A 16,899-nucleotide genomic window follows, 5' to 3' on the forward strand; every position below is an offset into this window, starting at 1 on the left:
ATGCTGTACTTGTATCTAGACAGAGAAAAGACAATGAAGAACTGAAGAGGACTTCAAAGTGAAACTTAAAAAGGCGAGTCAGACAATTTTGGCGGGTGTTTCATTTGCCAGTATTTCTAAACAAGACCAGTGTTAACTTGCTACATTTGACAATTCATTTTCTTTGCTGTCGTGATGCTAGTCTTAACAACAAAAACTATATTTAAAAAGTAGACATCATTGTACATCCAGGGGGTTATTTTTAAAACTTGGTAAGTTACATTGAGTAAATCTCTGCTTAAAAAACTCGAACTAAAAAAAAGCAAATCACGTTCACTTAAATAATATAACTGTGCAAAACAGAACATGCTGAAAAAAGAAGTAAAGAATTGATTAAGGTTAGACTATAAGTTTTTTTTAATGCAACAGCTGTTGCGCTGTCAACTTCTTGGACCGCCTTCGGCTCAGATACAGGTTGACCTGTCTGAGGTCGAAGACTGGTCTGAGTCCACCATCCCGCTTTGGCACTAGGAAGTACCTGGAGTAGAACCCTTTCTCCAGCTTGAGGTGGTCTATCATGTGAATAGCTCATTTTTGCAGCAGAGCTGCTACCTATTGAGACACCACAGTGGCGTCTTGCTTGAATTTTAGCGAATATCAGGTCTGAACGGTAGTAAGAACCCAGATGTCTAGTGCACTGATGACAATACTCCAGATGGCTCCCTGGGCATGTGGCAGCAAACTCCTAGGGCTGCTGTTTCACCTGTGGCTTTGTCTTTGTGCAGGGCAGCGGAACGTATTATGGCCTCTGCGGCGAGCAGCCACGGGCCAGTTCCGAGCATCGTCTCTGGCAGCAGATGCAGCCGGTTTCTGGGGCTGCTGGGCTGTAGAGTGCCAGTTTGCCACTGGTTTACATGCCGGAGATGGTCGCTTGGGAAGCAGACTAACCAGCTCCTTAGTGGATTCCCCATGCGCAGTCAGAGTGCTGCAGCATCTCATCCACCACAGGACTAAACGTATGCCTTGGAGTGACCGGGGCATGCCTGGGAAAGATGAGCGCAGCCAGGTTTCTTCCTATAGCCTGTCCGTTGAGTTTGGACACATGGAGCAGGTTTTTGTTCACCAGGTCATCCAGCTGTTGTGGGGAGGGTCAGTGGTTCGTGGAGAGAGACTTCAGGCAGTGCGACTAGTAAGCTACTAGGACGCTGTTATAGTTCCCTAGCTGTGCAGCAAACAACACCACCCGGCTGAATAAGCCCTTATGAGGATCACCTCAGAAACCCAGCACTGCTTGTTCGGGCAGGCAGCAATTGTAAGTCGCCCTGGATAAGGGTGTCTGCTAAGAAATAAATAAATAAATAATTATTAATAATAATAATAATAATAATAATAATAATAATAATAATAATAATAATAATTAAAAAAAACTTAAATACATAAATCACTCTTGGGTCGCAAATTAGTTTTATTTGTGGTTGTGTGCCAGAAATCCAACATGGTGCAGCGCAAAGTGGAGTGTTTACACCAGGTACGCAGTGGCACGCGCCTTCTTCACTCACCCTGAAGATGTCGGTAACCCTCATTGCACACTCTGCAATGCTGGAACACTGCCTTGTTTTTGTTGGAGACGATAAGGCTTGGAAAATGGCGAGCTGTCAACCTCACTGGATGTACTGATGTGCTTGGCCTGCCCCCCTGATCACCTGCACTGGGATCTGCATGGCTTTGTTGCATTATTTGCTTCACTAAGTTCATGTGAAAGCCAAGTAGAGTTGGTGGCTTCTTCTGCTTCAGCGAATTTAATATGTGAGCATTAAGAATTGCCACATCAATAAGGAGGAAGGCAAGCTTTTTGTACCATTTGATGGTTTTCCACAGAAAGCCCTAACCACTACTCCACAGTGAAGAAAACTAAACGTTACTGTGTCTCCGAGCTAGCTGCTGTTGCTGCCCATCCTGAATTCATTTCACAGGGGGTCTGTCTCATTCATTTCACAGGGGGTCTGTCTCATTCATTTCACAGGGGGTCTGTCTACACTGTAATGTCTGCGTTCACAGATGTGCCTCTGAATCAGCACAGAGCAGTACCCAATAGAGTTAATGGACTATATCCCTGCTTCATTAAGCACCACCTAAACTACTGTGCTTGGATGTTACCAAGTGACCACTCCATGGTGTACTGCTGGTTTAACTGGTTTCATAAACAGATCAGACAGGTCCGTTGTGTCCCTGATGTTCAAGTAGTTGCTCCAGGTGGCTTACTGCCTCTCCCACACCCCCTCCCCCCAGTTCACCCAGATTTTCTATATGAAATCCAGTTATCCTGGGACCATTCAGCAACGGCTCCTGCTGTTTCCCATACAGTGGACGTCCTGTATAGGGTGCATGATGCGGAAATGCTAGGCCTGGCCTATTTAACGTTCTTTGAGGCTTCCATTATTGCCTGGGCTATGCACATAATTTGGCGCTGCTATCCAAGGATGCTGCCTGCCCGAACAAGCAGTGCTGGGTTTCTGAGGTGATCCTCATAAGGGCTTATTCAGCCGGGTGGTGTTGTTTGCTGCACAGCTAGGGAACTATAACAGCGTCCTAGTAGCTTACTAGTCGCACTGCCTGAAGTCTCTCTCCACGAACCACTGACCCTCCCCACAACAGCTGGATGACCTGGTGAACAAAAACCTGCTCCATGTGTCCAAACTCAACGGACAGGCTATAGGAAGAAACCTGGCTGCGCTCATCTTTCCCAGGCATGCCCCGGTCACTCCAAGGCATACGTTTAGTCCTGTGGTGGATGAGATGCTGCAGCACTCTGACTGCGCATGGGGAATCCACTAAGGAGCTGGTTAGTCTGCTTCCCAAGCGACCATCTCCGGCATGTAAACCAGTGGCAAACTGGCACTCTACAGCCCAGCAGCCCCAGAAACCGGCTGCATCTGCTGCCAGAGACGATGCTCGGAACTGGCCCGTGGCTGCTCGCCGCGGAGGCCATAATACGTTCCGCTGCCCTGCACAAAGACAAAGCCACAGGTGAAACAGCAGCCCTAGGAGTTTGCTGCCACATGCCCAGGGAGCCATCTGGAGTATTGTCATCAGTGCACTAGACATCTGGGTTCTTACTACCGTTCAGACCTGATATTCGCTAAAATTCAAGCAAGACGCCACTGTGGTGTCTCAGTAGGCAGCAGCTCTGCTGCAAAAATGAGCTATTCACATGATAGACCACCTCAAGCTGGAGAAAGGGTTCTACTCCAGGTACTTCCTAGTGCCAAAGTGGGATGGTGGACTCAGACCAATCTTTGACCTCAGACAGGTCAACCTGTGTCTGAGCCGAAGGCGGTTCAAGATGTTGACAATGCAACAGCTGTTGCAGTCATTCAGGCCAGGTGACTGGTTCACCACAGTGGACCTCAAGGAAGCCTATTTTTATAGCTCCCTAAATCCAGTGCACAGGAAGTATCTGCGGTTCGCCTTTCAGAGAACTGCGTATGAGTTCCGTGTCTTGCCATTTGGCCTCTCCCTAGCTCCACGTGCCTTCTCGAAGTGCATGACTCTGAGTCATCAGAGTACTCAACTATATGGCCGAGTCAGAAGCCCACACAAAACTTGTCACCGGCCATGTTCAACGGTTGGGCATTGCGGTGAATCATGAGCCACAGTTACAAGACCGTGCTATTTGTGTTCCGCCTTATAACGAGTATAAAAGGGCTACTTTAATGGCATTACGGAGCAAGTGGGAGCCACGACCCTACCGTGTTATATCCGATTCCACACTATAACGAGGTGCGTTATAACTGGTTATATATATATATATATATATATATATATATATATATATATATATATATATATATATATATATATATATATCATAGTTCATAATGACTGGAAGTAATTTATTTCAGTGTTTTACATTTGAGTATGCGTGTAATCATCTGCTTTGTAGCGTCTTTTGAAATTTACATATTATATTTACAAACTTCATTTTTCAGAGCAGCCCTAAAGTTAACAAAGGCATGTTCCACATCACAGTTCACACAGCTATATAATTTATTGTATATTTTAATATATGGAAATATATAGAACATAGAAAACTGTATTTTCTCTCTCGCTCGCTCCCTCACTCCTTGACCACTTGCTGTTCCTTGTTCGTAATGGGATCGACAGCATCTGCGTTTCAAATAAATCTCCCCTTACCGGTTAGTTTGAACCTTAGTCACCCCCATCTGCCCCATCATCAGAGTAATTAATTGGTCAGTGCTAAAAGAATTGCACCAGCACGCAGCTAGAACTCCCTTCAAAATCAAAAAGTTGAAGTTGATGGCACAATCCAGTGCAAACATAAACTTTGCCCTTATGTTTGTGTTTTACTGCATGTCCTCAGAATCGGCCCCATATCACAATCTGTGTTACTTTAGTAACTCTCAAAAATAGGCACCAATTGTATATTTTATATGCAATTTTAATTAAAACCCACAGTGCGTGCTTACCTGTAATAGGAGTTCTCCTTCCAGCAGTTCATCGCAAGGAAGTTTATTTACGTCATGGAGTCCATTTCCAGCAGGTCTTTTGCAGCTGTTAGAGTTTATAGACGCTACAGTAGAAGAAAAAAAAAATAATACTTTTAGGAGAACACACAAAAAAAAGCATAATTACCCAAAAATTTATCTGAAACAAAAACACATTGGAAATGTGAAAAAAAGCCAAGTTATCAAAAGTGCCCAGCCATTTAAAGTGGAGATATCAAAAACACAAGCCAAGTTTCAAGAACCCATTGGGGCAACCTTGCTCAGGAAAAAGCAAAAAGGCACAACTGTAAAACCGATGGGGGCCAAGGTTGCCCCAATTGTTTCTTCTAACTTGTATCAATAAAGATTGGTTTTAATGAGATGCCGAGTATTTCACCTTATGGAACTGTTCAAAATTTAAAGGATCTACAGGAGTGTGTTGCCATACTGGTTTCTGTTATTGGGATCACGTGGATACTACAACCAGCTGTATCAGAGACAATATATATATATATATATATATATATATATATATATATATATATATATATATATATATATATATATAGTGCTAGCTTTCACACCACAAAGGTTGTCCTTCCACTTTATAACACTGCAAGTAGTATAGGGGTAAAGATACAGTTTTTAACAATTAACGAGACGAACAAGACTTTATAAATAATGATTATGTATTATCCCGATTGTACTGAAAGCTTTCATCTGATTTTGCAAACTATCATAAGAACATAAGAAAGTTTACAAACGAGGAGGCCATTCAGCCCATCTTGCTCATTTGGTTGTTAGTAGCTTATTGATCCCAGAATCTCATCAAGCAGCTTCTTGAAGGATCCCAGGGTGTCAGCTTCAACAACATTACTGGGGAGTTGGTTCCAGACCCTCACAATTCTCTGTGTAAAAAAGTGGCTCCCATTTTCTGTTCTGAATGATGCCCCTTTATCTAATCTCCATTTGTGACCCCTGGTCCTTGCTTTTTTTTCAGGTCAAAAGAAATCCCCTGGGTCGACATTGTCTATACCTTTTAGGATTTTGAATGTTTGAATCAGATCGCAGCGTAGTCTTCTTTGTTCAAGACTGAATAGATTCAATTATTTTAGCCTGTCTGCATACGACATGCCTTTTAAACCCGGGATGATTCTGGTTGCTCTTCTTTGCACTCTTTCTAGAGCAGCAATATCCTTTTTGTAACGAGGTGACCAGAACTGAGCACAATATTCTAGGTGAGGTCTTACTAATGCATTGTAAAGTTTTAACATTACTTCCCTTGATTTAAATTCAATACTTCTCACAATATATCCGAGCATCTTTTTGGCCTTTTTTATAGCTTCCCCACATTGTCTAGATGAAGACATTTCTGAGTCAACATAAACTCCTAGGTCTTTTTCATAGTTCCCTTCTTCATTTTCAGTATCTCCCATATGATATTTATAATGCATTTTTATTGCCTGCATGCAATACTTTACACTTTTCTCTATTAAATTTCATTTGCCATGTGTCTGCCCAGTTCTGAATGCTGTCTAGATAATTTTGAATGACCTTTGCTGCTGCAACAGTGTTTGCCACTCCTCCTATTTTTGTGTCGTCTGCAAATTTAACGAGTTTGTTTACTATACCAGAATCTAAATCATTAATGTAGATTAGGAATAGCAGGTGACCTAATACTGATCCCTGTGGTACTCCACTGGTTACCTCGTCCATTTTGAGGTTTCTCATCTAATCAGTACTTTCTGTTTTCTATATGTTAACCACTCCCTAATCCATGTGCATACATTTCCTTGAATCCCTACTGCGTTCAGTTTGAGAATTAATCTTTTATGCAGGACTTTGTCAGAAGCTTTCTAGAAATCTAAATAAACCATGTCGTATGCTTTACAATTATCCATTGTCGATGTTACATCCTCAAAAAAATCAAGCAGGTTAATTAGACGAAGAAGGAACCGTGAAGGCTCTTGTACCACTGGAGAAATTGTGCAGCCTTCTGGCCAGTGATCTACTGAACCATCTGGCACCTTCCATAGCGGGGTCCACTACCAGCGGTGGATTTACAGTAGATGATGATTACAAGTGGTGACCAGTCTTAACTCATTTGCATTTATGGTTAAAACAGTTCATGTTTTAAAATGGAGCTAAAAGGGTACACTACAGTATTTGTACAGGAAGAGTCCAATAAATGCATATTGGCAGACCGATGAGATAAAGCAAGTCTTTACAAAAATCTACTTGCTCTACAAAAAAGTACATGGTTTCCTAAATCAAGCATTTGAGCTCATGTTTTTAAAAAGCACTAGAAAACAATGACATTATATTGATCTGAAGTTTTCATCAAGAATATAGTTCATTGGTGTTGTTCTGTGCCAACTTACACAAAACCATGAAGTTGGTTTTGTTGCTTAAAAAATCTTGTCTACAATTATTTATTTCAGCAAGTTGTTTGCCAAACTCCAAAATGTTAATTCAAAAGTATTCATACCCTTTGATGCTATGACAGTATTGTCTACAAGGTGCTACAAATTTAAATATGATAATGCAGAACCTAGAAAAGTCTAGAAAATGCTGGATTGTAGGTGAACATTCTTAGAGAGTATAAAAGGGTTAGGCATAGGATGATTGCTGTCATTACCAATAAATCAATATGGGAAAAAGTAAAGAGCTATCTGAAGACCTTAGGCAGAATTTTTTTTTTATTGTCATGAAGCTGGAAAAGGATGCAAGAAGATTTCCAAGCATTTGAGTATCGCAATTTCAACTATTGTTTCTATTATTAAGAAGTACAAGACTCATGGTACTGTCACAATGCTCCCTCAGTCTGGAAGAAAGAAAGTTCTTTCATCCAAGAACAAGTAGCAGAATTGTGAGGAAGGTTAATAACAATCCAAGATGGACTGCCAAAGATATTCAAAATGAATTGGCTGCAAGTGGGACTGGGGTTTCCATTTCAACCATAGGTCAAATATTGCATGGTGAAGGTCTCAATGGTTTCAGGCCAAGGAAAAAGCCACTCTTTGGAAAACGTCACAAAGAGAATCGCTTAAAGTTTGCAAAACAGCATTTTAATGATGGATATGAGTTTTGGTCAAAGGTTTTGTGGAGTGATGAAACAAAAATCGAGCTATTTGGGCACACTGATAGTCATTACGTTTGGAAAAAGCCTGGTGAGGCGTACATAGAAAAGAACACCATACCTACTGTCAAGCATGGAGGTGGTAATATCCTTCTATGAGGCTGTTTTTCCTCTGACACAGGAAATGTAGTTCCAATACATGGTAAAATGGATTCCATAGCATACCAAAAGATATTAGCCAATCATCTTAAACCCTCCGCTACAAAACTTGGTTTAAAGCGCAACTGGACATTCCAACACAACAACGATCCAAAGCACACATCAAAATCTACTTCAGAATGGTTAAAGAAGAATAAAAACAAGGTTCTGGAATGGCCTAGTCAAAGTCCTGATCTAAATCCAATTGAGAATGATTCTTTCGTATTAATTGAAGAAGGCTGTGCACAAGAGAATTCCTCGGAATTTGAATGAACTGGAATAATTTTGTGAATGGTCAAAAATCACCAAAGAATCATGCCAAAAGCTAATTGACAAATATCCTAATCGTTTAAAAGAGGTTATTATTGCTAAAGGTGCCTCAGCTAGCTATGCATTTAATTTTCCTTGTCGGGGTATGAATACTTTTCAATTAGCATTTTTGGAGTTTTGCAAAGAAAATTGCTGAAATAAATAATTGCAGACATGTAACTTGTTTTCCTCATCCACAAAAGAAAAACATCTGCTACAAAATATTTTTCCCTATAATTATTTGTTTTCGCGAAATTTCTAGAAATTATAAATTTCCATTGGGGTATGTAAACTGTAGCTATGACAATATTTCAAATTCAAAATGTCAAGTCAATTCGTGGAAATTGAGGCTCAGTGGCAAGGGGAGCTATTAAGTAGTATTAGTATTACAGCTAAGGCTGTGTTCAAAGGTTCGTTCACAAGCCAGGAATTCGAAGCTAGATCTTAACCTTCGAAGGTTCGTCAGGCGGCATTCACGCACTGTATGATTTTTTTCTCTGTTAACAGAAACCATTTGACAATGTATGAGAATACTATAAATCACACATTAAATGTCACACATGCAAAATTCGACCTTTTGATTTGTGTAATGTATCTTACTTAAACAAAAGTTGTATTAAAATCCACTACCAAGTCGTTATACGTAGCAACCTTCTATGGCGTCGCGCCTATGTATGGAGCAGGAATTCCTATAGCGGTTGTAGTGCTTCAGTAAAATATGTACTGAATATGTACAAGACATTGTAAAACAAATGCTACGGTAGAATATGTTTGAAACATACAAAATATACCCTAAAACGAATAACTTTCATTTTGAAAACTGAGCACCGTCCACCCCTCCCCCTCCCCTCGTGTTATCCAGAGGCATAACTTTAATTACTTCATTCGCCATCTCAACATCAAAGCATTGTTTAGCGTAAGCTGTCTTGAAAGAAATGTCTCGAAAACCTCTCTGCTGTTTGGAATTTTTTTTTGTATGATACTCTGTAATGTGATATTTATTCTGTAATGTGATATTTTATAATATGATACTTTGTACTAGGGGTGTTCCCGAATACAAATGTGTATTAGGATATGCATTTATAACGGTCTTCTTCCTAATATTAGTAATGGCAGAATAGTGTCTTTCATTTTTATGAATATTAGGCAGTATTCGTTGCAAACAAAGTGTTTGAAATCAATGAGAATTGGTCTCTCATTTCAACCACGCCTCCCTCTGCGGTCTGTGACACTGGCAGCCAATCGGTGTGGGGAAGAAGGGCACAGAGTCAAAGCTTCAGTTCTGTACAGGTTTGCGTGTACATCCGGGCAATTTGGTTCACACGCACATAGTAACCGCAAAACAACTTCGGAGCCGCTGAAAACAACCAAGACAGATGCTGTTTCATTTATTAATTGAAGAGTTGTACCATCTATTTTTAATACAATGCCGAAGAGTTGTGTGGTTGTTTGATGCCACAACCACGACTACATGAAAGACAAGGGGCTGTCATTTTTTGCACTTCCAAAGAGGCGTTTAAGCTCAGAGATAGAAGGGAAAATGGCTTTCTGCTACACAGGCAGCATGAAGGGTCTAAATGGAGTCCACCAATCTCAAGAACCATCTGCAGCGAACATTTTATTCATGGCAAACACAGTTATATTTACAGTATAAATTACAGTAATACACAATTAACTTACTTAAAAATAATAAAGCACAATACTGTAACATGTTAGTAATGTGAAGATTACTGTAAAACAGGATTTTTTTTGTGGCAACTTAATTTCGCTAATGGCTTTCAAGGTCAATTTTTTCTGCAATGTTTGGGTTTCTTTTTCTTTTAATTTACGGCACATGTATGAATAATATATTTTACGGCACATTAATTTTGCAGATTTTTAATAAATGTGAAATTAGCAAACATTTCTTGCTTGTGAAATTCTCGTTTTACAGTAATTTTACTAATAAGAGCATTATACATTCATTTACTCAATGCCTTTTTTTAGTACCATGTACTAGTTTACCTACATTAACATTAGGTAGTGTAGGATTAGTGATATTCACGGTCCGTGAAACCATACGAAATCACCCAGTTTCCTAGTTTAACAGGTACTTACCCAAATAAAAAGAATGACAGTAAAACACTCAGCCCAAAACAACATTAACGAGGGGGGCAGCGCTAACCTACTATCGCTAGCCAACCCTCTCAGGGTGTGGTGCCGAAGCTGGACACACTAGGGTTATCATCAGTCAATCAGAAACACCCACAGACAGGGCACACAATAAAAGAACATTACAAATTGAAAACTGAACAACAAATGAACACTAACAATCCCCTGTGGGACACTGCTGCTGTACCCTTTATATATATATATATATATATATATATATATATATATATATATATATATATATACACACACACACTACTGGTAAAAAGTTTTAGAACACCCCCATTTTTCCAGTTTTTATTGAAATTCAGCTATGTATTTTTGATATTGTATCTTTTTTGTGTTCCCTGAAAAACGGACAAGGGTTGGAATGGGACCAAATGAAATAATCACATATGACTAACACGCGTTGAACCATCACTGAAGTTAAAATTTTATAGGGTCGAATATGTGAGTGCTGACTGTACTAGCTACACAAGACCAAATTTCTTTTTTTTTCTTTTTCTGTAGAACAATGCAAACCAATACATGGATAACCGTATTGTTAAAAGTCAAGTAGAGTCCTGATTGAAAGAGAGGTTAAAGGAAACTGCAATTGCTCACACTTGCAAGTCAATTGGAGGTGTAGGAATTTGTATTGGGGTCTGACGGAGGCTTCCAGGTCAGTTTATTTTATTTCTATGGAACAATGTTCTTATTAAAACCTATAATGTAAGGTCATATATTAACACTTACAGTATAAAATGAATACTATATTGAAGTATGAACCAGTCTCAACGTTTACTTATTTTTCCAGCATTTAAAAAATGTTTGTTAAGGAAAAAAACATGAAACATGTATCTTCTGAATAAATAGGTCAATGTGAACAAGTCAAGCAAATTATTTATGGATTGTTTTAGTCAAATCAGTGCAGATTAGACCCCAATGCTGAATAATTCAAACTGTCAGGTATTTCCTATTGTACATAGCACGAAAAACCTCACATATAGACCAATACATGTTATATTCTTAAGTGGAATCAATACAGTAAAGTAGAGAATGAACATATGGATTTTATTTATTTTTATTTATAGCTAAAGCAATAACCATCAGAACTAAACACACCATACAATTCAGGCTTGGATTTTAAACTACATTATGGAGGACAGTGTTTGTGATTCCACAGTACAGTACAGTACATTACTAAAAGTAGAATTTTTGACCAGATAAAAAACCAAATGCTTCCTGAAGCACTTATTTAAAATGTTAGGGTGTGCCTACAACAGACTAATTAATGTCCATATTTGATTTTGCTGATACATTTAGGCAAGAATTTAAATTTTAAAAATAGCTGTTGCTGAAGCATGCATTCTCCAGTATCCAGATAAAAAAAAAGAAAAGGTAGTTACTGAGATTACAGTATACACTGTGTAGCTGACTTCAGTGCATTCAACATACTCCAAACAATTCAAATTTAAACTGACAGCGTTTGCCAAAGCAAAACTATTCATTCAGCTAGATTTAATAAGGCACATCGACTCTGTGTGAGGCCTTCAGAAAGGATTATTATTTCCAACATTCAACAGGGTCAGTGGTAAGAATCTATCCAAGAAATGTGAATTCAGACAGACAGTCTGCCTCCAAAAAGACCAATACAGTAGATGTTAGAATGCAGATGAAAACAAGTGAGTAACGTGTAAAACAGTGAGACTGCAAACAGAAACACAACACAGGTGCAACGTATATTACAGTATCACACAAAAAAATACAATTAGTTAAAGGATTTGGTAAAACACTTTTAATTTATTTATTTATTTTTTTAATTCCCAGGAAAATTTGGGAAAACAAAAGTAGAAAACAAAGCAAACACACCAACCTTTTGCAAGACTTGGAATTAAATACAAAAAGGCATTTCTTAAATTAGCTTCACACATTTTATACATTTTTTAAAAAGGGCAGAAATGTTAACTCTTTGTCCTTATTAGAGGTGTTACAGGTAACTAGTTTAAGACAAGTATTTGAATATTAATCTGCAAAATGTTATCAAAAAATCCCAAAGAGTAAGATTAGGTTGTGAAGGCCTTACTTTTGTTAATTCAGTGGGGTAAAGACCTTACTTTACCCCCACTGAATTAACTACACAATGGATGTCATATACAGTCGTAGTTACAGTGAAAAAATTATAATCTTGAGCTGCGTGGGCATCCAAATCTGGACTCTGTTTAAAATTGCTTATGTTTTTTGACAGAGTAGGGGTCCAAGAGCAACTGTGTTGATCTGTTTTTTATACAGAAATCCCACACAGACGGAGATATTTTTTCACTTTCTAAATTTAGAAACTGCAGCACAAATTCCGGTAAATCGGTGCTTGGCAAAATATGTTGCAATACATATTTCTCATTTCTATCTATTGTGTAATTTCAGGAGAAACAGACGTTGTTTTTTGCCTCTGAATACATGTAAAAAATAAAATCGTTTGGATACTCGGATATATATCCCAGCACTAACTGCAACACATCCAGGAAGAGCTCTATTTTAATCTGTGTATTTTAGGTACTTTTGTTGAGAGGACGAGGACTTCATAGTGCATTCTTTTTTAATAACATCTCTATTTGTACTCACTTTCATGGAAGATAATACTTTTGAACATACTGCATGAATAAACTGAACTGTTTTATCTGGAATATCTTGCAATAAGGCACCAAATATTGAACTTGCAATCTTTGAAACAGGACATTCACAATAGTTTTAAACAGAGACAATCTGGCGCCCACAAACCAATTCATGAATGGTTTTATTGTGTTTGAAACAACATTTATAGCTATATGGTGCCATTGTGCTGGGTACCTCTGCCACAGTCATAAAAGCCCTTTTACAAGTAAATTAGATGGACCGGTACAGCTACTTGTCAACAGATAAAAATAATACTATAGCACTGACAGTTTATTACAGGTATATATTATTTCACAAAGTCTAGGTATACTGAACCATATTCATAAAGCATCTCAAAATCGCTTGATAAGACTGTACATTCATACAGAGGTGCTCATATTTGTTGGTACCCTTACAGCTCATTGAAATAATGTTTCATTCCTCCTGAAAAGTGATGAAATTAAAAGCTATTTTATCATGTATACTTGCATGCCTTTGGTATGTCATAGAATAAAGCAAAGAAGCTGTGAAAAGAGATGAATTACTGCTTATTCTACAAAGATATTCTAAAATGGCCTGGACACATTTGTTGGTACCCCTTAGAAAAGATAATAAATAACTGGATTATAGTGATATTTCAAGCTAATTAGTTTCTTTAATTCGTATCACACATGTCTCCAATCTTGTAATCAGTCATTCAGCCTATTTAAATGGAGAAAAGTAGTCACTGTGCTGTTTGGTATCATTGTGTGCACCACACTGAACATGGACCAGAGAAAGCAAAGGAGAGAGTTGTCTGAGGAGATCAGAAAGAAAATAATAGACAAGCATGGTAAAGGTAAAGGCTACAAGACCATCTCCAAGCAGCTTGATGTTCCTGTGACAACAGTTGCAAATATTATTAAGAAGTTTAAGGTCCATGGAACTGTAGCCAACCTCCCTGGGCGCGGCCGCAAGAGGAAAATCGACCCCAGATTGAACAGAAGGATAGTGCGAATGGTAGAAAAAGAACCAAGGATAACTGCCAAAGAGATACAAGCTGAACTCCAAGGTGAAGGTATGTCAGTTTCTGATCGCACCACCCGTCGCTTTTTGAGCGAAAGTGGGCTCCATGGAAGAAGGTCTCCACTTTTGACAGAAAAACATAAAAAAGCCAGACTGGAATTTGCTAAAATGCATATTGACAAACCACAATCCTTCTGGAAGAATGTCCTTTGGACAGATGAGTCAAAACTGGAGCTTTTTGGCAAGTCACATCAGCTCTATGTTCACAGACGAAAAAATGAAGCTTTCAAAGAAAAGAACATCATACCTACAGTGAAACATGGAGGAGGCTCGGTTATGTTTTGGGGCTGCTTTGCTGCGCCTGGCACAGGGTGCCTTGAATCTGTGCAGGGCACAATGAAATCTCAAGACTATCAAGGCATTCTGGAGCGAAATGTACTGCCCAGTGTCAGAAAGCTCTGTCTCAGTCGCAAGTCATGGGTCCTCCAACAGGATAATGACCCAAAACACACAGCTAAAAGCACCCAAGAATGGATAAGAACAAAACATTGGACTATTCTGAAGTGGCCTTCTATGAGTCCTGATCTGAATCCTATCGAACATCTATGGAAAGAGCTGAAACTTGCAGTCTGGAGAAGGCACCCATCAAACCTGAGACAGCTGGAGCAGTTTGCTCAGGACGAGTGGGCCAAACTACCTGTTAACAGGTGCAGAAGTCTTTTTGAGAGCTACAGAAAACGTTTGACTGCAGTGATTGCCTCTAAAGGTTGTGCAACAAAATATTAGGTTAGCGGTCCCATCATTTTTGTCCATGCCATTTTCATTTGTTTTATTATTTACAATATTATGTTGAATAAAAAATCAAAAGCAAAGTCTGATTTCTATTAAATATGGAATAAACAATGGTGGATGCCAATTACTTTTGTCAGTTTCAAGTTATTTCAGAGAAAATTGTGCATTCTTCGTTTTTTGTGGAGGGGTACCAACAAATTTGAGCACGTCTGTACATATTGATGGCATGAGTACAGTGTTAAAGCACTGCTACTCTAATATTCACTGAATCTTTTGGAATCAACAGTTACATGAATGTACCAAAGGTTTTTGCTACTTGACTGTAACAATACAAAACCACATAATGAGTAGACAGTTTGTAATGTGTAATTCGAGCATACTGCGATCTTTTTTTACTTAACTGCAGTTATTCATGTCTCATTTACCAGTCACAACCCAGCAGTTCTATACTGTATTCCTTTTTTTAGCAAACAAAGCCCAGTTTATATTATATATATATATATATATATATATATATATATATATATATATATATATATATATATATATATATATATATATATATACACATACATATACATGTGTGTGTGTTTTCGCATCCCTATACTTCTGCGTCTGCTAAGAAATAATACCTGTGGGGACATTGGCCTGATTACACACCAACACATTAGGGACTTGAGACGAAGTGGGGACAAAAAATTCACAAAACTGACCATTGTAGTCAATGCAGGAGACCTTTTTAACATATCCCACATCAAAATAAAGCATGACCCCATGACTCACAATGGCGTGAGGAAGTGTGTGTGTGTGTGTACGGCCGGGGAAGTGCAGTGTGTAAAAGTGAGACGCCAACAGAATGGAACTAGAAGCCGATACACACTTTGGGTCACGTGATCTCAGCTCTTCGGCTTCAGAATTCGTGGCATGGACTCTGGAGTCGATGAAAATTATATTTGATGTGAAAACAAGGTTAAACCCATAGCTACCTAAAAAAATATTGTAAGATAATCACCATGTGTTTTCTTATTAGTATTATGTGTTAATTTCAATTAATTTCTAGTCTTTATTTGTACCAATAATCTAAAGTTTGAGTTATAGTACAAAATTAACAAGGTTTTTTTTTTGCTGAAAAATATTCCGTCTTCATGACAAACTACAGACAGTAGGGGCTAAATGCGTTCTTTGATAAACAATCATGAATCCAATACTTTTGTGGTGTCTTTACAGCTATTATATGTATCACAAGTAATTTACTTTTGAAATGAGAAGAAGGATTAAACCAGAACATGATGCCATATATCATGCCTGCTCATCTACAGATAAAAAAGGATTTGACGTGAGATAGATCAGTCCCAAGGGAAGTTGTAATCGACTTTAAAGGAATTATCACAGTTTTTAGTGTATATTTGAACGGGTTTAACTTTTTTTTATTTTTACATGACTACTAGTGTTGTCTTTGTATAGGAAGGGGAGTGTTTGCTCTGATTTCAATAGGAGGAGAATTAATTAATTACCTTCAAAGCCAGAGAAGACAGAATATCTACCACGATGCTCTTACGGTACTTTAAGGTTAAAGTCGTGCTTAAAAACCTTTATGGTTAACAATAAATGCACTTTTCAATATTTAATATTAATTTTAAAGCTTTTAAAGTTATTAAAATATAAACAGCAATTGTGATTATTACATATTGAAATGATTAGGCCTACATACCTGAAGATTTTAAAATAAGTTTGGTGAAACTTCTGAAATCTAGTCGATCAGCATTTTGCAGTATAACCATACATGCAATTTAGTATGAGCTTTTATTAACACAAGCCTTATTTACTTAGTATAGTATTATAAAGAAAACCGCTGTGCATTTAGTGTATTGTTTGTGAGAGTGTATTGCATGTTTTAATATCTAATATTCAAATACTGTCCTTTGTAATCGGTTTAAAAGATTATTTTAGATTTTATATAAATAATAGCAAAGTAGGTAAACAATGCATTTACAAAATACAGGATCAAATAATAATTAGAAATAAATGGTTTGAATTTTTTTATATCTTTTTTTACAAAGGAGCATAGTGCTTTTGATGTATAATTTTCTGCTTCTAAGCAATGTTAGATTTGTCACTTCAAAATAATTATTAAATCATAGTTGATATAGAGTTTTGTTTACAATAATCAACGCATTGATGCAGCAAAAGAGGCCTCTCTTGGAAGGCTGGTAAATGACGACCATAAAAATCCCAACTGAAAAATGAAAA

The 16,899-nt window shown here is 38.0% G+C and overlaps 1 protein-coding gene across 2 annotated transcripts in view; it reads right to left on the reverse strand.

Annotated features, from left to right (window-relative positions):
- Nucleotides 1-16,899, reverse strand: part of LOC117400232 (aryl hydrocarbon receptor-like) — a 109,462-nt gene that overhangs the window by 32,535 nt on the left and 60,028 nt on the right. For both annotated transcript variants that reach the window (XM_033999848.3, XM_033999847.3), the window contains exon 3: nucleotides 4,467-4,570. In XM_033999848.3, the coding sequence (XP_033855739.3) occupies nucleotides 4,467-4,570 (104 nt within the window). The remainder of the gene's footprint in view (nucleotides 1-4,466; nucleotides 4,571-16,899) is intronic.

Source organism: Acipenser ruthenus, chromosome 4 (assembly GCF_902713425.1).
Source record: "Acipenser ruthenus chromosome 4, fAciRut3.2 maternal haplotype, whole genome shotgun sequence".
Taxonomy (NCBI): Eukaryota; Metazoa; Chordata; class Actinopteri; order Acipenseriformes; family Acipenseridae; genus Acipenser; species Acipenser ruthenus.